Source organism: Lagopus muta, chromosome 6 (assembly GCF_023343835.1).
Source record: "Lagopus muta isolate bLagMut1 chromosome 6, bLagMut1 primary, whole genome shotgun sequence".
Taxonomy (NCBI): domain Eukaryota; kingdom Metazoa; phylum Chordata; class Aves; order Galliformes; family Phasianidae; genus Lagopus; species Lagopus muta.
The window spans coordinates 34,242,491-34,266,847 of NC_064438.1; the positions used below are offsets into that span (position 1 = coordinate 34,242,491).

The window sequence follows — 24,357 nt, forward strand, 5'->3', positions numbered from 1 at the left end:
GAATATGCACTATGTTTCTTAAAGTATTCTGATAGAAAGCAGCTTTAGCCACAGAGAAATCATTTGAATTAATCTTCAGAACATCTTGCTTTACTCAAAGAACTATACTGACTATGTTCTACAGCATTCAGGCTTCAAAACTCTGTTATTTACTACATATGCCTTCATGGAAAAATTTTGTGAGTGTATTGTGTCAGTGTTCCTCTGCTAAGAACAGAAGAAAAAAAAAAAGCAGGTGTCATCTAGTCAAGGTCAAGATATGGTGAATATGAAATTAATCAACTCCTAAAACATCAGATCTTGTTTATAAAGACAGTTTAGCTCAGCCTTATCACTCTCATTGATCATCAAAATAAGAACCTCTCTTATCTCATTGTAGGTCTTGTTTGAAAGGTAGATTTTGACCAGGGGCTATTTTCATTGCTTTTACTACTGCACTCATCAAACTGTGAGATACATCTAACAGGTTGTGAAATGTTATAAGAACGAACATTTATGCTAAAAAATAAATCAGTTAATTTGTAACATAACATTTTTAGATAAGTGACAAGTACCTGTACATCAGGAGAAGTACTGTCCTGAGATAAAGTATAAAGGATCCCAACACATGCATTCAGGTGCTGAGTAGAACCTATTCCTCCTAAGTATCTATACAGACACCCCAGTGCCAAAGAGTGACCTGTTCTTGATACCACATCTCTAGCAGATTTTAGCCTATTAATTACAAGGAAAGAAAGCTGTCAATGTATCACGAAGACTGATATTACATAAGCACAACTACAAATGAAAATTCTAGTACATAGTAAGTAAAACACTTGGCTAGACATTGTTACACTGACAAAACTGTAAGTTAATCATCTATCATCTGAAAGGAGTACCAAAAATATTTTAGACATACTTAACTGATGTTGCTAGGACAACAGGCCATTAAACTTATCTGAAAGTCTACGTGCTTACTTAAGACTATAATCTTAAAGAACAGAAAAACTAGGAGCTGCATACAGAAATCAAACAGTGCTTTTTCTTGTTACTTCAAAAATGAACATCAAGGAAATCAGTTTCTACAACTTCTCTTTAAATTATTATCACAATATTTCTTAAGTGTTTTTATAAACTCAAACAAAAATTTACTGTACTTCTTTGAACTTACTTGTCAAAACTAACTTGCGCTAATCCAGCAGTAAAGGCACTGTCAGAAACCACCTGAGCCAACCTGGCCCAACTCTCTGCAGCAGCACACCTTAGAAGTGGATTATTGCTTTCCAAGGCACTCAGAACCAATGCCAGGGCAGATCTTCTAACTTCTTCTGGACCTAAACTTCCCTTGCAGTTAGCCAAGTGCTAAAAATAGATAGTAGATGTATCAAACTTCAGTACAGAAATCAGAATGTTTTTCTGTCAGTCATGCAAAAATTACAAGATATGAAGAAGGAATTTGATTTTCTTTCCATCTTATTTGTGGCGTTCCTCAATTTTTATTTGCTCCTCAAGAATTAGAATTTTAATTGAATTTCAGACAAAAAAAATTGCAAAAATAGAGCAGTTTTCTGAATTGCATATTAAATTTGCCAGAAATATAATATTGCACTATTAAAGCTCTTGCCTGTCATGAAAACATTTTTAGTTTGAAAAAAAAGCCTAAGAAGGAAAGAATGAAAACTGCACATGAATAGAGGAAAATACACATAAAGTATCATGGAAAGGCAAAAAAATGACAGCCTTTGGTTTAAAAAAAAATCTTTACTTTTTTTTTCCCCTACAGTAAGAAATCTGAGAAAAACAGGGATAAAGACAGGAATGATAGAAACAATTTCCCCATCTCTTCCTTATTTGAATTACAGTAGCAAAGACTGTAGCATACTACAAATTTTTGTCATTATCCTTTAATCTTAAAAAATAGGAAAAAAATTAACTATGACTCTGTGGCACTTATGGAATATATTACAAATACAAATATTGCCACAGAAAACACTGGTTAACGCTGGTTAACTTGATGAATGAGAACGTCTACATAGACATATGAATGAAAGGAAGCAATGTTTCAGAAATGGAGAGGAAGGGAAAGAGAGAAACAGAGGAGATTTACCTTTAAAGACGTAGAAAAGGCTGACACAACATTTAATTGCACTAATTGCTGTCGTGATCCTTTTGTTTGCTTTATAGAATTCAACAACTGTTCTAACACTTGGAGCCTTAAACAAAAATAGAAAAAAACCTCAGAGAATTTTTTAAAAAGAAGAAGAAAACTAATCCAGCTTTCCATTTTATTTTATTGAAAAAGTGAGGTGAAATAAATCAAGTAGCTGTCTACTACAAACATAATTACAGTAACCTACTTCTGGATGTGTCTTCATCACAAGCAACTTCAAAGAGAACATCTAATAATTTTCTCGTCCTAATGATTTTATTCATGTGGTTCATGGAATTCACTTTCATAACTGCCTCAGAATTGTTTTTTACTGTTTGATCTCAAGTACACTGACCATGTTTCAGCATCCCCCAAATCTCTCAACAGCTGAAGTTACTACATTACCTGTGAGTTTCTGCTATATGGCAAAATATAACTCCAAAAAGACCAGTTGCTGCACCAATTACAGACAATGTGGGAGGTAGTGGTTTAGGTACTGAATCACGTTTTGCAAGTTTCTCATATATGGAGTAAGGGTCATATTCCAGGCTGCCTCCAGCTACGTTGTTACCTAAAAGGAGCTGTAAGAGGGATACAAGTGATCAAGCCATAACGTGCACTGACCTAAAGAACCAGAACCGAATGAAAATACAATACTACCAGTATACAAGTACCTGCTCTTCAATAAATTGGTGGTCAGTCTCCTGCAGTAAGGGACCAAGTAAAAGGAGGTCATCCTCATGACAAAGGGGTGGAAGCAAGAACGTAGAGGCATCTATCTGGCTATCTGGTATAGTTAAGTCCACCACTAACTCTTTCAGAACAGCATGGAAACTTCCTTTAAATGAAAAGAATTTTTAAATTCTTGTTAATTACTTGCAACGTGAAATTTGGTGAGCATGAAGGTATTTATGCTGAAATTTACACCTGTTAATTTAGCATTGTGATTTTAAGGCTATTATTTATTTATTAAAAAAAAAAACAAAACAAACAACACAACCCACTGCCCACCACAGCCTGCTCCCTGAAATGTTTTAACTTTATTTACTGGCTCTAGATTATAACACTCTCGGGTAGTATCTTGCTCTATCACAAGATTCAGGCTTTACAAGTCATGCTGCAAAACAGAAAGTTCAATAGGTAGACTATATATAGAAATCTCAACCCAAAGAACTGTTAAATCTGCTCAACCTCAAATATTTGTATTCTATAAAATGTTGATCTCCTGTAACAAAAGGAAAAAAGAACAAACTTGCTCTGAGGGATGAAGTTGTCACGTCCAGTATTTTAAGCTTAAATTCAGAAACAAATCTTACACACATAGCGTATACATAAGTATAGTGCATACATGGCAATTGTTACATTCAGACCTAAAACGTGACAACAGCTTTAAAGCAGAGAAATCAGGGATTTGTCCTTATGAGAATTCAAGGAGCATTTACCACTAGATGGAGCAGATTATTTGAAGGAGGACTCCCTCCATGATACAGAGGATGCAGTCAATTAAATGACTGGCTGGCACATCTCTCTGTCCTGATGAAATACTCTTGTACTTCATAATTATCAAACACTCTGGTTCCTTATTTCAGTCCAATAAGTGATAAACGATTCACATGGAAATTTTAAAATGACAAAAAAATAATGTTTTAGTTGATCTATTATTAGTCACTGTATTGGAAAATTAGATTTGAAATATGGTAAATTATGTTCTACTAAAGAACACTGAATCTGTCCTCAGATTTTCTTCACATTTTTCTTTAAAAGCAAACATTTCATCATCAACTTGAAAAGGATAAGTTTAATGTATCTGTCTGGACATGGTCCTGGGTAACCTGCTCTACATTTTGCTGCTTGAGCAGGAATTAGAACAGATGACTTCCAAATGTTCCTTACAAACTCAGCCATTCTGTGAGCCTGTTGAATTATTTCAATGGATCACATTCGATTGGCTAACGCTGAAATTATATTTTTTGGATTAAGAATTAAGGAAGTAAAACAGGTATCAAAACAAGTCCATTCCCCAAATAATTAAAAAGTCACAATGTTGTCCACCTTCAAGTTTCAACTAACAGCAGCACAAAAGTCTTTATTTCTAAAAGGAGAGGGGAAAAAAGGATCACAAACACTAGCTTTTCAAGATCATTGTGACTTCATTACAGCTTCATGAAATATAAACAGAAGGAATAAAATGTGTTAGAAAAGGTTAAACTAAATCTTGCTAGCTGAATACATGTTGAACAACAATTTCAAACACGCACCTATGTTTCTAAGGATGTTCTTTGTAAGAATACATACCTTCATACATTTTTGGAGGCAATACTGCCAGTAATTCATAAAGTTTATGTCTGTAAACCGTTGATGATGTTTTTAAAGAATTTCCGTAAGATTTAGAGATTGAAGAAAGCCTTAAAACATAAAAAGTGCATTAGAGATGTTAAAGAGTTCAAGGATTAGTAAGTCTGGTTCTATTTGTACTAGAACTACTAAATCATTTCTGTATGTGTTATAAAGACTGTTCTGATTTGCAGTAGCAATAGCAGAAGCTAAACTATTTCACATGATCTGAGAGAACCTCTCAGTTAACATTTCCTGTCTTTTCTTTTAAATTTAATACCACAGAAATAAATAAAGCTTTCTATTGTCCTTGATTGCACCTGTACTTATTACAGCTAATTTTTTGCAGATATGTCTGCAAGGTATAGCAAGGTAGAGTTCAGCACATTAAATCACTACTTACTCTGACACAAGGCAAAAGTTAAATTATGAAATCCTTTCCAGCTTAGCTGTCAATCTAAGTATAAAAAATAACTATCTATAAATCTTTTTGTCCCAGTGTATTATTGTATTAAAAAAAATGATCATGTATACAAACGAATGTGCAAGTTTGATTTTAAAAAAGAAGCAGAAAAAACGCATTAATTTAATAAAAGGATATAACAACTTCTTCCCTTAATTTCTTTACACAGTTCTGGAATCTGCAATACACATTACTGTGCCAGCTAAAGTCGTGACACTGCTAAATCCTACACCCTAATTTTTGTGCTCTGAAAAGAAAGTTCTTTAGAAATTGCACTAAATGAAATGCAAAAGAATTCCCCTGCAGCTTTTCAAAATCAGAATGGCATTTAACAGTTTGATACACTTACTGTGTCAATAAATCAACAGCACTTGGGAGAGGAGGAAGAAGTCTCTGAAGAACTTCATCTGTAAGAAGACCAGCACAGTGGGAAACGAAGCTTTTGATTGCTAAAACAGAAAATTGAATTTAATTAAAGTGACATACACAGGAAAAAAAAAAAGCATAATTACCTCACTTAAAATTTTAATATTTCCATTTTTAAAAGCATTAAAAAAAATGAAAGGCATTTTGAATAGTAACTTAAGAAACTGATAAAATCACAAATGAAAAAAAAAAACACATGCACAAATACATTGTTTTTGTGTCTCAGCTCAGACATTTGTACGAAAGCATTTTTTACTTTTTGGTATGAATTGAATTGTGGAACAAAACTCAACTTCATGATAATTCCATGATAATAACAGCAACGAGGAAAAAAAAAAATATGGGAGAAGTATGATTATTAGATTACCTATGGCTTACATTGCTACTTTTCTCTTTAAATTTCACTTAATGACTATGCTTTAAAAAACAGCCTACATGTACTTAAGTATTTTTTATTATTTACAAAAAATTAAATTTGAATTACTATTTCAAGAGGTACCCAGAAAATATACAGCATAAAAGACCTATTTCCACAATAGTAAAATGTTAATTTTATTTTACAAATAACCTAAGTAATTAATGTTGAATTCTACACATCCTGACAAATTTTAACAGTAAAAGATATTGGATTGCTACACCATGGACCATGCTTCTGCTTTGCAAAGGATCTATAGCATACCAGAATTTATGACTGCAACACATTAAGTACTTCAAAAGCAGTGAAACAGTATCTTAGAAACCCAAATTCCCAATATTTCACAACAAAAAAAAAAAACAGGCAGCCTACCAGACCGCAGCCAAATTGTAACTTTTACCTGAGTCTTCCTATTCTTGCAAATTTGCTAGACTGATACAGTTAATCTATTTTACAGTAAGTCAGCTATTAGGAAGTAGAACTGGATATTCACTAAATATAATAACGTGGAGATGAGAACGTATCCTGGTTTGGTTCTTCAGATGTTATGTGATATACATGCTAAGGAAGAGAGGCATTCCTTATGTCATCCACAGCCTGGTCAACTGAATTGAAGAACATGAGCAAAAACCTCTACCAGCAATATTTTTTTGGTTTGTTTTTACAATTACAAAGTACACACAGCATCACCAAGGCTGGAAAGACTCCAAAATTATCCAAGTCCAACCATCCACCTACCACCAATATTTTCCACTAAACCATGCTCTTTGGTACATCTCGGCATTTCTTAAACATCTCCAGTGACAGTGAGACTCCACCATGTCCCTGGGCAGCCTGTTCCAGCATTTGATCAGTCTTCAGGAGACGTTTTCCCTAATGTCCAACCTGAATCTCCCCTGGCACAACTTGGGGCCATTCCCATTTCTCCTGTCACTAGCTAAATGGGAGAAGAGGCCAACTCCCATCTCACCACAACTTCCCTTCAAGTAATTGTAGAGAGAATACACAGATATGCATAGGTAAATACACACACACGCCTATTACATATACACACACATATATACATATATGTATATACACACACACAAGCGTGTAATGTTGGGGGACAAATTTATCCTCTATCACCCAGTGGAAAGGAAAAAAAAGCAATATGAAGTATCTTCGATCTTTCAGAAGGAAAAGCAAATTACAAGTCTAACTATGAAGAATCGTATATTCAACTTACCACAGAGAGCACCAGCACGGCCTTCCAGAGTTACCTGCCATGTAAATGAATCTCCTCGCGTCTTCTCTGTTTCTAGGTCTTTAGGAGATGATGGAAAGACACACTTCCACAGTAAAAGTATCCGTGGAAGGTGGTATTGGACAACTGCAGGACCTGCAGGTATTGACAGCTGTCATGCCAATGAGAAGACCCGAAAACATCCAAAGAGTTCTCTTTGGTTCTTTCTACTATGTTCACAAAATCATTACAGCTGCAAACACATCCTTATGCTATTTCTCCAGCCTACTCATGCTTCATAGACAGGAAATTTACCTGATATTCCACGTTCATACATGACTACATACCCACTGATACATTTACTAGTAGATAATGAACTGTGACTTCTGTCTCAAGCACAGACTGTGTGGATCACCAGCATAAAAGAGATTTAATATGTAACAGCAATGTTCAGAAAAGCTAACGTTTGCTATAGGTTAATGTACAAAGTGTGTTTTCTTTAATCCAAGCGAACCCTAGGAGTGTTAGGCAGAAATAATAGCTGAAAACAAGTGACTGAAAAAACATGAACAAAACTGACAACATACTCTAGAATCAATAACCTGATAACTAATCAGAAAGAACAGTAACATTTAGAGAGAATTAAACTGTTCTATCCCAGCACAAAATTAATAAGATATTTTTAAAAATAAAATAAAGTCACTGTAAATATTCATAATCACAATAACATTTGATTAAACTTTTAAGCTTGTCTTCTAAATCTAATTAATTGCGGTCCCACCCAGTCACTGCCTTTCAAATATTGTTTCCAGTGATCTAACAATAAATTTGAAACTAACAGCCTTTTCACATAGAACAGCTTAAGTAAAATTGTACACAGCTATTACCTAATGTCATGAGGGCTGCTATTAACAGCCATCCAGCCTGCGTTCGCTGTACTGAAAGACGACTGTTCTGAGAAGCAGAACACAGCAAATCTTCTGCTAGTGTCATGATTACCTTCAAAGTTAAAGAGAGGGGAAAAAAAAAAGACCATCAGCATCCTAGAAACTATCAGATGTTTTTTTCCAATTGCATTTGCTGCAATACTTAACTATATTTCACTATCCCCAAAGAGAACCTCATCTTCCTCTCACGCTTAGTCTTATGAAGCCACAATGACTGACAGCAGTACTAGTCTAGGATGGCTTGAACATGTGCTGTGGGGAGCCAGGTATATTACTTAGCCTCTTTTTGTCCCTTCTACCAACACTGAAGTAAGAGCTGATAACTCTGATACAAATATAGGGAAGGATAAAAGTGTTCTGATATCCTACTTATGCCATTACGTAGAAAAAAAAGCAGAGAGAGACATATGAATTACAGCTCAGAAGAAGTATAGAGAGGAGTAAAATGTCTTTTTTTTTTTTTTAATATGTCCTACCATGTTTGCTGACAGTACTTAAATCAATAAATAGTATGAATAAACAAGCAGGAAAGCAGGACATGCCAAGACATAAATCAATCCTGTCTCAGCTTCTCCACAATAATTGCATGTGATCTCTGATATGCAAAACACAAGGTGATAATCTGCACCTGTTAAAAGAACTCATAGATCATACATATGTCCACGGACAACAGCCCACAGTATGGCAAAAGCTTGTAAAAGTATTCTGCAATTGGTTGGCCTCTTACATACATATTTCTTAAGTGTTAAAAAGTATTTCTTCCTTACTGCATTATATTTGAGTGCCAAAACAAACTGTTTACAAATTAGTATTACTAATAAGAAACATCATTACCAATATTATCATTAAAAGCCTCAGTACAGACAATAGCTCTCTATAATTTATTTGCACATTTACAAAGCCATGAAAATTTGCACGTGAGATTTGGCTTCATGAGTATTTTCTGTTTGTATACATGCAGAATTTCATTAGATATTAACATACTGTAAAATATTACTTTCCTCAATAGTGCTATTGGCCGTGAATAAATAGATTTAATAGATTTAGAGTATTTGATTCTAATTAAAAAAGCACCCTTGCTAAATCATACCAATAAAAATGACTAATCATTTACTATATTCAAATTACTTGATAAAGAAGCATTCTAGAAAGGATTTCTAATGATTTCTAATAATTTCTGTCTTCATGTACTAATACATATTTCTGAAGGATTTTTTGAAGTACCAGCATTAGTACAGAATGTTATGTATAAACCCACTAATTATTTCCTTTCTTTGAATAGATTCTACCTGTAAATCTAATCACTATCAAAGGTTAAATTTAAAACAGTTTCTGTCCAGGTCACTACTGCCTACATTTGGCATCTCTTTTTCAAAACTGCTCTGTTTGACACTGCTCTCTTTCAGTTCCTCAGAAAAAAATTAGTCTGGAATCTGGCAGTGCTCCTAGAAAATAATGGAGAAGGACGTCTGTTAGCTCTTCTGTTCTCCCTCCCTGCCAGCTCAGTACAAAATACACTGTTTCTCCCACACTTTTCTTTGCTTTCCCATACCTACCTCATCTTGGCACTATTTGATTCTATTCTATTTCTCTAAAAGAAAGCTTTGTAAATTAGTAAGTTTCCCCATCAAATAGATACTGTAGCTCTGTTTAGGTGTACAGTATTGAATAGTACTTTTCTGTACAAGCAGGCAAACAACACTCATTTTGTTCTCTCCCCCTGAAAGAGAAAGCCCCTGGTCAATCTATCACTAGAAAAAGTTTATAAAAGCTAAAGAAAATGAAGAAAATGGACTTTTTTTTTTTTTTTTTTTTTTTTTTAATATCAGTTGAATATCAGAGACCCATTAGCAGTAAAGTCTGCTGAGGATTGGTATGGAATTGGCAGAGCTCTGTAACACTGGACAGGTGGCCTGGAATCACTGCAAGAGTAATTTTGTGCTATTATGTTAAAGCACTCCTTTCATTTCACAGAGGTGTAATAATACAAACTCCACAGCCCTTTCACCAAAACGTGCCACTCCTGAAAATATCTCAATCAGAGCCAATGGACGTTACAAGAAGCAAGAAGGTAAGTTTCTCCATTTTGCAGAAAATTAGCATGTGCTGCTGATATTTGTGCTGCACCATGTTTTTCCAACTGTGAGCAACTCTGTGGATATAACAGTCATTGAGGTGGAAACAGCTTCTTTTCCCAGCCTTCATTTCTCTATCTGGATATCCCCCAAACTTCAGAGCACTGTATATCCTATCCATGCCAACAGAGAGAATAGCAAAGCTATCTTAGACTACACAAGAAACTGATTTCTGTTAAATCCTATGAAGGAATCAGAAAATGTATATCGGTCAGATTTGATTAAAAATGGTTGGACTTAACTAAGCATTTTCAAGATAAAACAGAATTATTGTTATTGGTGTAGTGCCTGACTAAAGTGAACACTGCAGGGTCATTGTTAAGACTGGAAAATATTGCTTTGGCTTAATCTATGTTTGAATGAGCTTTCTTTCAGGAAATTTACTTCTAACACTGTAGCATGCAATAGGACTTGTCTGTTTAATTAAATTTTTTATTAAAAGAAAAATCTCTTCCTTTGGCAAAGTCTGATACATTTCAGCACTTCAGCTGACCATTTTCTTGAGTAAAAAAGCAAGAAAAATGATAGCTTTCTAATTTAGCCCAACTACAGAATTACAGAAGATTTTGTCATTTGAAAATAATTTTCTTATAAATTCTGAAAAACTTAACTCCACTCGAGAAATGTTTTCCTTGGGTAAACTGCTTTTTTGGAGCTGTTAAATTTAAGTCCTCATAGATCCAGAGAACTGACCTCTATTAGGGTAGAAATACCTAACAATCTCCTCCACAACAAAAAGATATCAGCGTGAATGGTTAATAAAATCACTAATGAACTTTCCCACAAAATTCTGACATATCTGACTTGCTTTTTCATGATTGTGCTTTGAAATCCCCTTCTTGTAGAAAGAAAATACCACATCAGGATCTTGGGTTTTGTGATCATGTGATGAAGAACACATGCAAATATTGATGCAAAAATAAATAAATAAATAAATAAATCAAATAATTGCCTAATATTCAGACCATACCTTCCCTCTTCCGTGTGGAATTCCCAGAGGACAGTGTTTTACTGCACCCAGTAAAGCAGCAATAGCAAAACTGAAGCCAGTTATTGCTTCTGGGGAGGATTTCAATGCGTTCAGACGTTCAATGCAACGATTCAACAGTAGAGACACGTAGGAGGGCAATGCTATTGCAATGCAGCGTAAACACCAAGCTGCTGTGAGTCTAACTGGAATGCTGGGATGAAGGATGACAGAAATTACTGCATCCAGAACTCCTGAAAAATAGAATGCACGAATACATTTAAGAAGCTGGCAAACAGATGATCTCTAAGATGATGTCAACAAGCAAAACATATAAGGAATTATCAAGTATCTAATTTCCGTACTTCTCTTTTAAAAGTACTGTTGATTTTACCACAAAATGTATTTGTCATTAAATTTAAAAACTACAATTCTTTAAAGAAAATACTACCCCAAAAAGTAAGAGAGTGAAAAAACCTTAAGACATCATCTGGTTATTCACCAACGCGAATTAAAAACTCTGTAATCATTCTCTAAGAATCAGAAACACATTCAAGGAAAAATGACACCTACATGAATCTATACAGATGAAAACGTTCTCACTGCAAGCAAGAAAAGTAGATAAAGACACTCATCTTGATCAAACTGACTCTGTTTAAATACAATTCTTAATGAAGTTAAATTTGATACTAATCTTTTTTCCTATCTATTATTCTGAAATGAACATAATAGTGCAGACAAGAGATAATTTGAATATCGTAGGTCAAGGCCTGAAAATTTCATATGGCATGCAAAAAGTTAACTTCTCTTCTTCCTATCTGTTAGAAGAAACAGAAAGTCCAGAATTAAAGAGGACCAGGTAAAGAGACTGCATGCTACAAACTGCACATATTGATTATTTCCCATGCCAATGAATTTTAAAGAGTTAACAGTCCAGCCACAAGCAATCATAGATCATAGTAAAAATGGGAATATATTTTATACTCTCGTACATGAAAAAAATTCAGGGCACATACCAGTACTGGAGTCCTGTAGTAACGGTGCTGCTGTAGTTCCTAAGCCATGGATGAGACTTCCAAGTTCTTGAAGCGCACACACAAGCACATGCTGACTTCTTGTTACATCTGTTGTACTAATTCGTGTCTCCAAGTTACTGTCACTCACTGAAGCATCTGATAACACAACATAGGAAGAACTCCATGAAATTGCTACCATAAATGAAACAAAGCAATCAGATAAAGGGTTTTGCTATGGTACTTTGTATTACTAAACAAACTTTTATCATTACCATTTTAATCATCGATCAAATTGTTTTCATAAAGGTTTACTTCATTAAGGCAAGTATATACTTAAATATAACTGCCCTCACAGTTAGAAAAACAAAATGGAAAAAAAACACCAACACCAAACAGCTGATGAGAACAGTGGCTAGAAAGAAGCATGCTATTCCCAGCCTTCCCAAAGATGACTTTAAGAGGTCATGTTTTGACAAGGAATGAATATAACCTGTCAGATTATACACGTAGTAGGAAAAAAAAAAAAAAAAAAAATCACAGGAAAGAAAGAAAGAGCACAAGAGTGAATGAGGCACAAGAAGGGGGAGAATAAGGATAGACACAGTAATAGGGATGAAATAAAAATGGGAAAAAAATGTTTACTTGTTTTGTTTCCTAATTTCATCTTTTGAGACACAAATTATCAAGTCAGTTTATACATTTATCATTTAGATACGTAAACAGAACACAGTATGCAGCAGTATAGTACTCTCTTTCATCCTCCCAACAAGGATGATGGTGGGAGATCAGCAGTTTGCTTGGAAGCTATGTACCTGACTACCTGTTTTCTTCAGGAGAAATACTCCTTTTTACAATTAGGAACAAACCATCAGTAGTGCCATATGTACTGAACAGGAAAGCAGAACGTGGCTAGATGTGTATCAACTGTCAACTGTCATTTTACAATACTGCCTGCATTTCATTCCTGCACAGATTCATAATACTGTCATATTTGTAAGTGGTTAGAGTGATTTTGCTAGTGAGTAAGTAGCTAAAGCAAAAAAAGAAGGTGTTAATATCTACACACGTACTAACAAAAAAAATGAAACAGCCCAAGTTAAAAACAAAACACACTACCAAAACCCTTCTAAATTATTATGGTAATAAATCAGCACTAGATGTTATTTTTCTGCAGTTTCTGGATTAGGAAGTTAGAAACCACTTAAAGAAAAAAACAAGAGGCCCAAATGGATAATCTTGTTAGATCCATACCCACAACTTTCTTCAGTTTCCAGATGGCCTGACAAATCTCCTTGGCAGCTGCAATTTGAGCTTTTTCCCCAAGAAGGCCTCCTACTGTAGCTCGAAGGATAAATGAAACACAGCAGCGACAGCCGATAGCCTCCATCTGATTCTGAATAGCCTTAGGGTGAGACTGAGAAACAAGATCTAGAATATGAGAAAGGAAGGCAGAGAAGTTCCTTTCAAGCCACTGTCCTCCTAATGTAGAGACAAATACCACATATGCCTGGAAAAGATTTGAAAAGAAGTCATATTTTAGAGGAAAATCATCTGGAGAACTGCTATCAGCTATCCCACATACATAATTATTTATGCCTCTGCAATTCCAGAAATACAAAAATCACTGAACTGAGTTCATATATCTGGTACATTCTCACCTGCAGGTAGAAGGTGAAAAATGCAGCCCTAAAAAATATTCTAGCAATAACACAGCTTAGTTTGACTGTAAGTTAATTCAAGTTGCTTGCCTACTTTATTTCATTCCAGAGTGTGAGAAATGGCAGTTTACCCTGCACAGGCACTTGTTATGTAAAACACTGTGTTTGGTCTCACTGAACAACAGCTCCTAGCTATTTAATATTCTGCACATGGAACACAAATTTAATGTATGAATGCATTTTAAGAACTACTATGTTACAATACTGTAACCCATAACCCTGAGAGAATTTTGTTATTACAGGCTTGGAATTAGGGAACATTTGCAGCCCCCAAGCACTGCTCTTAATCTCAATGAATTTTCATTGTTTGCTTTGCAGCGGAGGTACTATAGAAAGACTGTGGACATCACAACAAAGAGAAAGAATGCAGTGTCACTTTACAAATCTAATTACCAGAACACCATTTATTTTGCTACAGAATACACTCCCTTATAAATGCCTTCTGTATGCATGCGCTGGGTTTTTTAATGAATAGATGTGTTACCACCAAGAAAAATGAATGCCATAAAATGAGTATATGCAATCCAATATGCAATAGTCCTCAAAAGAAAGTTCACAAGTACTACCCATCAACAAACTTCTCTATTTACTTCTTATATACTGTGACTTGTGTACAACATTAATGACTAAACTATTTACACAAAAGAAAGTGATGTAATGCAGGTGGAGAAACAAGAAAATCCTATTGACAATTAATAGCTCTTAACAAATGCTACTTAGGCTTAATAATGTACCAGTACATTACCACTGCTTTACAGATTCAAAAACTGAGGAATTTAACAGAATAGGGTTGCAAAGACTCATACTGCCACGGCTACATCTTGAACTTGACCATATCATGAATAAATACAAATTATTCTTCCATATATAAGAAGCCATCTTCAGAATTCTTACAGATTTTAAAAATTATAACAAACTGTAATTCAAATAATAACCAATACATTTTATAAACGAAAGCATTTTCTTCTTGCAAGCATCGGTATACACAAAACTCTGTTTCTTACAGAAACATCACTGATTTTACTGTGATAGTACAGCAACAGTACACCATATAGAACTGGTATGCATTAGCTTAGAAATGCATGAAGAATGGAAACAATTTTTTTTAGAAAGTACATGAAGTAAAAATACTGAAGTGAAATACCTATTCCTGGAAAAAAAAGAATTAAAAAAAAAATAAAAATAAAAATCAATGAAATGACTGCATATATAGAAAACCCTAGGTGTCTGGCATGCATTTTCTAGGTAAATATTTCTCCCTGGCTTATCTATCATTCTGCCAGAAGTTCATGTCCCCACCTAACATGAGCTGAACATGAAGACAATCTGTGAATATCTTCTAGCTTCTCCAATGCAAAGTCAGGCAGCTTCCATAAGTAATTCAAATTAATTTAGAGATTGTTTTTTGCACTACAGTAGTTGAAATGCCTAAAAATCCCCTTACTGGCAAATACTGACATAAATACTTGTACAGACTGTAACATTAAAATAATCACTACTGTTAGACATGTAAATGTTCATCAATACCATTAACATTTGAATACATAGGTTTTCACAAGCACTTAGCTTATCTCAAAAATTTACGCTTTTTACCAGTATGCACTGCACATTCTGACTTCAGCTCTTCTCAGTTAAAGTTCTATCCTTTAACTAAGCATTCTGGAACACAACAAAACCAGTCAGCAAATATTTGCTTTGTGTCACTAAACTGTTTCTCCTTATTTTTTATTTTTTAATTATTCAAAGCAGAACTCATTCTTTCAAAATGGGACTGAGAATGGTTGTATAGTAGGAAACCACTCCATGTTTAAAAAATTCTTGCACCTTCCCCCTCTAAATTTTAGGCACAAGGCAGTAAATTACTAATAAGAAACAATTTGATGAAAGTAATTACTTATATCACTTTTTTTTTTTTAAGTCACTTAAAGATTTCACTAGTAACACACGCTTCATTTTGAAAGTTTCAAACTGCCATATAAACAACAAGAAACATTAGAAATCTTCTTTCCAGCACAATTCAAGGTGAAAATTTTTATTATTAAATTTTGTCACAGATACAAACAAGGATGAAATAAGGGATATATAAAAACAGTTGTAGGAATATTCAGCAATCTTAGAACAACATAAATAATGTAACACAAACCTGTGTGACTCCAACCCTAACATCTCTGCTGACTGAGCTGGTCCCTTTCAGCATATCACCACTGGCTCGTAGAAATCCATAACTTCCACGCAGAAATCCAGTTCCTAAGAGCTCCATCACTTCTTCCAAAGAGATTCTGCGGGAGTTATGCTTGGTGGATACTAAAAATAGATATAATTGTTTAGAGGAATAGCTCTGTAGAACTTATTCGTATTTCAGAGGTAAAGCTTTGACTCCAATCGTTTTAGAAAAGATGGATTTAAACAAATCAGTAACACAACCAAATCCAAACATGCTTGAAACATTTTATATACAAACGCACACACACACACATACACATGCATATGCACACATCCTCTCTGTATGGTATTTACCATCAAATCTAGGCCCTCTCTGTAGAACAGTCTGTATAGCCTACTCCTGCTATCTTAAGCTTCACGAAAGCCCTGACCAACTCATCCACCTCACTAAAGATAACTTTCTCTTCCAGACTCAAGACAGGACAGATTACCTTCCTGTTACACTTAGCCAGATACGGACACTGCAAAAGGTATTTTTAGAAACAAAAACCTTCTAACTTAGTACCAATTCCCCAAAATAATGAGAGTAATAGAACATGTTTACAATCTGCCGGAAAGAAAGTATCTCTGATTTCTATTCTGTTTCATTCCCTGGCAGAATATCCATTTAAAATATATGCTAGGAATTGTGCATGTGCAAACTTCACGATTACTGCACAGTGTGTGAACTAAGCAATCTAAAATTTTTGCTGTTTTTCACTCATTTCTCATATTTTGATGAGATAGAGACTAAGACGACTTTAGATAATAAAGCAGTAATCATAATCCCCACTGCTAATTGGCTATCACATTCAAAGCAGAAATTTTGTAGCTACGTACTCCCTCATGTTTTGCTCCCTCCTCTTGTTCCCTAGCCCATTTCAGCCTTAACCCAGCTTCCATCTCACGCAGATCTAACTTGTTTTTAACCTAAGGATTCACTACTAAAAATAACCAACAAAACAGCTGGATGAGCTTCTTGCATTACTGAAGTGTTAAGGTTATATAACTAGATTGCTTGGAAGAAGAAAACAGTTTATAAAGAGGACTGAGAAGGTTTTTTCCCCTCCCTATTTTAATATAAAAAGACCAGTTTTAATTGTTTTTTTCTCTCTAAAGATTTTTTTTTTTTTTCTAAAAAATATCTTCGGAATACAAGATTTTTAAGAATCCTCAAAGTAAGCAGATAACCTCAAGAATTTTGAAAAAGCAGTAAGCTGGGCTTAATGACTTCATTTTGTCATTTTCTGCTTATCGCACACAAAGTCTTGATGTCATTAAAAGAATCACAGAATCACAGAATTGTAGGGGTTGGAAGGGACCTCCAGAGATCATCGAGTCCAACCCCCCTGCCAAAGCAGGTTCCCTACACCAGGTAGCACAGGTAGGCATCCAGGCAGGTCTTGAACGTCTCCAGAGAAGGAGACTCCACCACCTCCCTGGGCAGCCTGTTCCAGTGCTCCGTCACCTCACTATAAAGAAGTTCTTGCGCATGTTTGTGCGGAACTTCCTGTGCTGCAGTTTCCCGCCGTTTCCCCTTGTCCTGAAGAATCATACTCACTCTGCATCATGTTATATTTCACATAGATTACAGTTGGAAGTTTAGTTTTGGGCTCCTAAGACTGGACTAAAAACGCCCACTCCGAATGATACCAAAGATTTGAGATGCTAAATTTTTCTCAGGATGCCTGTCAACAGAAACTGTTATACGTGCTCTGTTAAGAGAGCTGTGTGTTCATTCCTGCTTCAGATCATGTCTGTACCACTATATAATCCAGAAATGGTACTGACAATTTTGGAAAAACAGTTTAAAAACCCATCCTTAGCTCTTCAGTTTGACAGGCAGATACTCCACCACATCTTAGTGTTCCTTACACATTGCAAAAATACAACAATATTCTTCTAACAGAGGAAACTAGTTTTACCAAATATTTTTTCTTGTTTATTATTATTGTGAGTGTATATAGTTGTGCAACACAAGTAAAAACATTACAGTATTATATGAGAAAAAATGTTATGAGAATAAAAGTTAACAAAAAGATCAAACAACAGATACAAACAGCTTGATGCAGTTTACATGGTGATTTTACTTCAGGTTTCAGAACTTCAGAGTTTCAGAACATCTGATAAGATTTTTACAGATGACGAATCACCAAAGTGCATACCTTACCTGTTGCCTGCTTAGATGTTAAAGCTCTAGCCAGTACTGTGCCTAAAAGTTTTGAAACTGCTAAATGTACATCATAATTAGAACCTTCAAAAGATTTAAAACACAAAGTCACAATGCTATCCAGATCCGTACTCCACATAAATACTGCTTCATTCTGAAGTTCTAGAAGACACTAGACAAAAGAGAGAAAAGGAAGTAAAAATGCCTAAGGTTAATGTTTTGTTATGGAAAAGCACTCAGTACAGATTTTAGCTTGCAGCATAAGACTGAGTTCTCCCTAATAAAATAAGCGTGTTGCTTCATACTAAAATTACTTGATTTTTTGCTGCCAGGGCAATGTCAAAGAAATACAGACAAGCAAAAAGTGTATTTACTGATGTGTTTATCATCCATTAAATGAAAGCTTTGTTTAGGGAGTTAATAAATAGCAAATAATGAGAGCACTTTACCTTTGCAGCAGCACAGCGGACTGCCATGGATCGATCTGTCAGACATGATCGGGCAGCCTTGTAAATATCTCTGTGACAAGAGACAGCAGCAGCTCCTAAACCCTTCAACATATTTTGTAAACTAAGCATGATTTCATAACGACCTTGAGACTGAAAAATGAAAAAGAAGAAATGTTACAGTTCCATAGTCCTAAACTCCTTGGAAATAGAAAATGGTGCCTAACAAAACAAGTAAACAAATGTATGAGATTTTTTTCACCGTTAGAAATCTGTTTATGCTGAAATGAGCTAGAGAACTCGTTCTGTAACACTATAACCAAGTAAAGATAAAAGATTCTGCATTCTATGAAAAGGTACTCATGGGCAATTTAATATTCAAAATATGAAACAAGCTGGAGCAAAAATGTTCTCATTAGTAAAGGCAATGAAATTTTCTAGATTAACAAGTTCTTTCATGAAAGCAGCATGAGAATAACTTCAATCCAATTATGACAACAATCCATTGGTAATTCTTTGGAATACAGATATTGAATTTTATCCTATGACTCACCACAATTTTTACATACACTGGTATCATGCAATTTCTCCTATTCATTGGTCTATCAATGGTAAACATCCTATTATTTTTCCAATCATTTTTTAAACATGCTGTTCCAATACCTCTGCATTCTTCATTGCTTTAAGCACATTCCCAACGGTGTCAGTAAAACTGTTTCCCAAAATTCTTCCCAATTTTTTGTATAAATAGCCCAAGCATACCACCGCAGCACTAAAACAAAAGCAAATCCAAAAACGCATGAAAATGGATGCAACAACAGATGAAAGGGATTAAGAAGACTAATGTAATCAATTGACAAGTAACAAAATAACTAAATAGAATGTTTCAAAAGTGTAAGTGGATTATCAAAAGAAAAAAAAAAAAAAGAAAAGATGAGTGTGGGGCACACACTCACACTACAAGAGAACCGAGGGTACAGGGGCTGGGAAGATAAACCTCTAACACATTTTACAATCAAAAAACATTTAATCATGATCCATCCTTAAACCTTACCAATGAATTTCTAACTAAGAGTGGCCTGCATCACAGTCTATGACATCATGCTACTGTATATGCAGCTAGAAGCAGACAAGAAGGAGTTTGTTTACAACATGATGGAGATTGCAAATTGTCAAATAGTTAAAATTGTGGCATGCGTGTACAGTCATATGTACCGTGGAAACACTCTGGAGGGAACAGAAGATTTCTAAATCTATGTTCTTGTCATTATACACAGGTTCTGAATTTAGTTTCTAGGAGAAATAACTTGACAACTGGAGTCTGTGTGCTCTGCATGCTCATAGGCAATTCCCTAGCAAAAGCAAAAATTGCTTAATATTGATGGGGAAAAAAAAAAATAGTTGCTCAATTAAATAATGCACTCCTTTCAATGACTACTTAAGAGTTGGATTTTGTATTGATCCATCTATGAGTAAATTTTTTTTGTTGAATACAAGGAAAAAATTCCTGATTTCTTTAATCACCCTTCTGCTCTTTGGCCAGACCAACGTAATGCACAGTGACACAGCTCAGCATCACCATCAAGAAAACATTTTTTAAACTTATTCCCCAGTTGAATTTAAGTACTACGTATGGAGTTTTAACATCTCATACTGAACATATTTTAAACTGGAAAAACTGGAAAAATCATGTGCAGCACATTGCACAGTGTTTTTAAATGACTTTAAATATGACTGTGAAGAGGAAAGGGACCTGGGGGATGGTGGTTGATGGTTGGCTGAACATGAGCTGGCATTGTGCCTGGGTGGCCAAGAGGGCCAAAGCCATCCTGGCCTGCATTAGAAATAGTGTGGCCAGCAGGAGCAGAGAGGTGATCATCCGCCTGTACTCAGCACTGGTGAGGCCACATCTCGAGTATTGTGTTCAGTTTTGGGCTCCTCACTACAAGATGACACTGAGTGCTTGAACATGTCCAGAGAAGGGCAACGAAACTGGTGAGGGATCTGGAGCACAAACCTTATGAGGAGCAGTTGAGGGAGCTGGGATTGTTTAGCCTAGAGAAGAGGAGGCTCAGAGGAGACCTCACCACACTCTACAACTTCCTGAAGGGAGGTTGTGGTGAAGAGGGGTTTGGCCTCTTCTCTCAGGCAACAAACAGGACCCGAGGAAATGGTAGCAAGTTGTACCAAAGGAGGTTTAGGTTAGACATGAGGAAAAACTTTTTCTCTCAGAGAGTGGTCAGACACTGGAATGGCCCGCCAAGGGAGGTGGAGGAGTCTCCATCCCTGGCAGTGTTCAAGAGGTGCCTGAATGAGGAGCTACAAGATATGGGTTAGTGCTTGTGGTAGCAAGGGTAATGGGAGTACAGTTGGACTACATGAGCTTGTAAGTCCTTTCCAAACTTGTGATTCTATGATTCTATAAGATAAACTTCAGTTGCTACCTCTCCCAAATACAGTTGTTAAGAGAACAATAAATGCAAAAGTAAGATTTCAAAAGTAGTAAATTAACAATGAGATCAGCAATGAAAGTTTCCTGATCAGCCAAATATTTTTTACAACGCTTACAGATTAAAAACAATACTAGTGAATATTTTCAAAACTTTGGAACTTTAAGTCATGCTACGTGACATATTTGTCTGATTCAATAACAGGACTCACATCACACTCTGCTTTAGTAGAAGATGATGGCTATTCTCTTTTAAAATTGCTCGCCTAAAACATCTTCCACCCACATGAAAGTAGAGAAGCAGTAAATCATGAGATAAACAAACAATTCATTGGAAACTGTCATTAGAGGAGTCTCCAGGTGAATCAGAATTTGCTAACAATGATTGAAAGCTACCAGACAATGTGGGCATGTATGCTAAATTAACAAGAACAGATGACAAACAGACAAAACTTTAGTCAAAATTTAAAAAAGCAAAGTAAGCATTAAAAAAAAAAAAAAAAAAAAAAAGCAGCCTTTCTTCACTGGACACCAAGTAGTCCACTTAATTGCTGCACAAGATAAAGCTTTTATTCCAAATGCCTTTCCGTAGCCTAGTGCCTCAGCATCAATACCACAAGAAATCTCCTTTTTGAATCCATTATTTATTCATGCCTTTTTCTTCACATCATCCCTCTTTCATTCTCCTCACCTCTGTTTTCATGCCAATCAGGACTCTTAACATTGCCTCTTCTCTCTCCTCCAGCTACTTTTCTACCTTCTTACTCTCCATCTCTGCCATTTCTGTCTTTCTTTGTCACTTTTGCTTTGCTGGCAATGGACTCCAGCATCCCTCCTTGCTATGCTAACATCATTTCACTTCCTCCAAAGCAACTGTCTTGCAGCCGAAGCAAGAAAAACCAGTAGAGTTCTGTGCCACACTGAACTCTCCTAGAAGGTTAATTACACATTTCACTGTTGAAGAACAGTACTATAGCAGTAATTTACTTTGCAGGACTAAAACTCCTTAAGCTGAGCTTATTCTTAACTGTTAAGACAGTACAAGAGGTCAACTGAAATCAGGAATCAAAAAACAATATAGCACTGGAAAAGACAAGACTCCTTGTAAAAATCTGTTTCCAGGAAACATCATTTGAAAAGGATTGTCAGAAACACAATTAGCAACTCAAACAAAAGGGGAATAACCAATTCTGATCTGCTATGTGTACTGTATAATTAATAATGCACAATGATGTTTCCCTATCTCTACTTCTATTTTATTTTATTTTACTACAGTGGAGGACATACAGTGTACCAGAAAAAAATTATTCCTAGTATTTCTATATCTTAAGGTTTGATTTTGTGTCCTGTAAAAACATTTCATATTCCTCTGTTCTTTTGGCCATCTTCAGGCATTTAATTACAAATATTTCATATGCTTTTAAGTAATTACATTCAGTTCAACTCTTTAAGAAATTTGCTCAGTCACTGCATTTTCCACTTGAAGCTGTATTCATCTGTTTTGTTGCTCTTCTCAGTAGTATACTACCACCTTCTTGTTTTTTAAACACCTGCCCACTCCTACTCTGTCATCCATTGCTGCTATTCTTAGGCCTGATTTTCAATTGCCTGGTTGGAAATCACCGTCTTCTATTGTTCAGGTTCCTGCTGCCCATATACAGTATTCAATACCAATATGTTCTTTCTTTCATTAGCTGTCCTGTGGCAGTGAACTCAGATTTATCATGTCAGGTAAATACTTTTTTTTTTTTTTTTTTTTAAACTAAGTTTAAAATAAGCAATATATTAAAAGCTTTCTTAAGCTCTTTTCTAACAGGTAATGTTTGAATTGCTTCCATATAACGATATGCACTGCAAGCTCGTTTTGTCTTCTCATACTCAAAAACCATAAAGCAAAAACTGTCCTTAGTTTCTTCCATTACGTTAAAGCATACTGTGGTCATTTATAACTTTAAATGGTATCACATGCATACAGATTTAACATGTCTACATTTCCAAATAAGTTAATTCAACTTAGCTTTCAGATCACACAGTGCATTTTTTCCAGTGGATCCAGTAAACGTGAAACATTTTGGTAAGCCAAATTTTATTCTAACGCACACAATCCTTACTGACTCCTATCAAACGCCATATTACCATTGTGTTGAATGCTTCAAAAGTAACGTGATTTAAACATGTTTAATGTGATTGTTTTTATGCTGTATTTATATGAATTGCAACAAGAAAAAATCTTAAATAAGGATGAAAAATATATTTAAGCTATCAAACTCTGAAGGGTAATTCGTGTTATAAAGTACTGAGCTGACTTTATTCACAACCTGCAGCTGAACTTATCCAAAACTTTCCAGGGAAGTCACAAAGAGATATATAAAAAAGCTACACAAATCCTTAACCATTCACAATTCTGCCTCAAAGGCAGCATATGTTAAATGACTAAGATATAATTTTTACAGCGTCTAGAGGGAAGGAAATAATTTGAATTTGCTTTCAGTTTTCAAAGGAATTTAGTTCCTCTTTTAGTACTCAGTCTGAAAAGTTCAGAGATTTTTGGAGGAAAATAAAGTTACTTCTTATTATGGCACACCCATAATAATTATTCTAATCAAGGAGCCTTTCAAAGTCTGTGTTTTAAGCCACAGAGCTTATTTGGACAACAAGCAAAAATGAGGGAGCATGCCCTCCCCTACATTCACATCTTATGTGTCATCACACTTGTCTCTGTCGTTACCAGATTTGAAGTCTGAGTCTAATGAAAAATACTTACAGTTTTGTAGGCAGATAACTTGGTGAATCATCTTTACTCCGAATGAGTTCATTACATTTTTCAATTGTTTGATAAACAGAAAAAGTGTCTCCAGTGCTATAAAGTACAGCTAAATTCTTGGCAACAAGCCGCCTGGTAGGGGGTCCTGGTGAATTGTTTAATAAAGAAGTCAATTGTTCAACCAGTTTCTTCTGGTTTTCTTTTATATCAGTCTGGAAATAAAATCAGTAGTAGTTAAATTTAAACGTCTGTCCCGTCCCCCATCCACCCGCCTTATTAAAGGATTAGCAGCTGAGGGAGTGACACCTCTCTGGATAGAGATTACACTCCTCTCGAGTTGTCACCATCTTTTGGAAAGGGTAAACCAAATTTCCTTCTTTGTTACCTGCTATTGTTCCATAATATCCTATTAGAAGGCACAGCTGTTGCCTTCTTGTGCCATACAGTACCTGTGACCATGTGCTCCACAGTACCCCCCCACCCCAACTTCTTCCCATGTTCCCTCCTTTGGCCTGGACTTGCATAGAAGGCCTTGCACAGGAAGACAGTGAGTAA

At 35.4% G+C, this 24,357-nt stretch overlaps 1 protein-coding gene across 8 annotated transcripts in view; it reads right to left on the reverse strand.

The window, feature by feature from the left end:
- Positions 1-24,357, reverse strand: part of HEATR5A (HEAT repeat containing 5A) — a 58,634-nt gene that overhangs the window by 23,593 nt on the left and 10,684 nt on the right. For 7 of the 8 annotated variants that reach the window (XM_048949266.1, XM_048949265.1, XM_048949259.1 and 4 more), the window contains exons 4-20: positions 23,803-24,014; positions 19,253-19,361; positions 18,593-18,742; positions 18,144-18,315; positions 15,915-16,075; positions 13,305-13,560; positions 12,054-12,209; positions 11,041-11,291; positions 7,876-7,987; positions 6,992-7,144; positions 5,275-5,374; positions 4,424-4,533; positions 2,803-2,966; positions 2,534-2,709; positions 2,087-2,192; positions 1,151-1,341; positions 555-714 (exon numbers count right to left, since the gene is read on the reverse strand). In XM_048949266.1, the coding sequence (XP_048805223.1) occupies positions 555-714; positions 1,151-1,341; positions 2,087-2,192; positions 2,534-2,709; positions 2,803-2,966; positions 4,424-4,533; positions 5,275-5,374; positions 6,992-7,144; positions 7,876-7,987; positions 11,041-11,291; positions 12,054-12,209; positions 13,305-13,560; positions 15,915-16,075; positions 18,144-18,315; positions 18,593-18,742; positions 19,253-19,361; positions 23,803-24,014 (2,739 nt within the window). Of the gene's footprint in view, positions 1-554; positions 715-1,150; positions 1,342-2,086; positions 2,193-2,533; positions 2,710-2,802; positions 2,967-4,423; positions 4,534-5,274; positions 5,375-6,991; positions 7,145-7,875; positions 7,988-11,040; positions 11,292-12,053; positions 12,210-13,304; positions 13,561-15,914; positions 16,076-18,143; positions 18,316-18,592; positions 18,743-19,252; positions 19,362-23,802; positions 24,015-24,357 lie in introns of those variants that run through there. The other variant, XM_048949267.1, reaches the window with a different exon arrangement.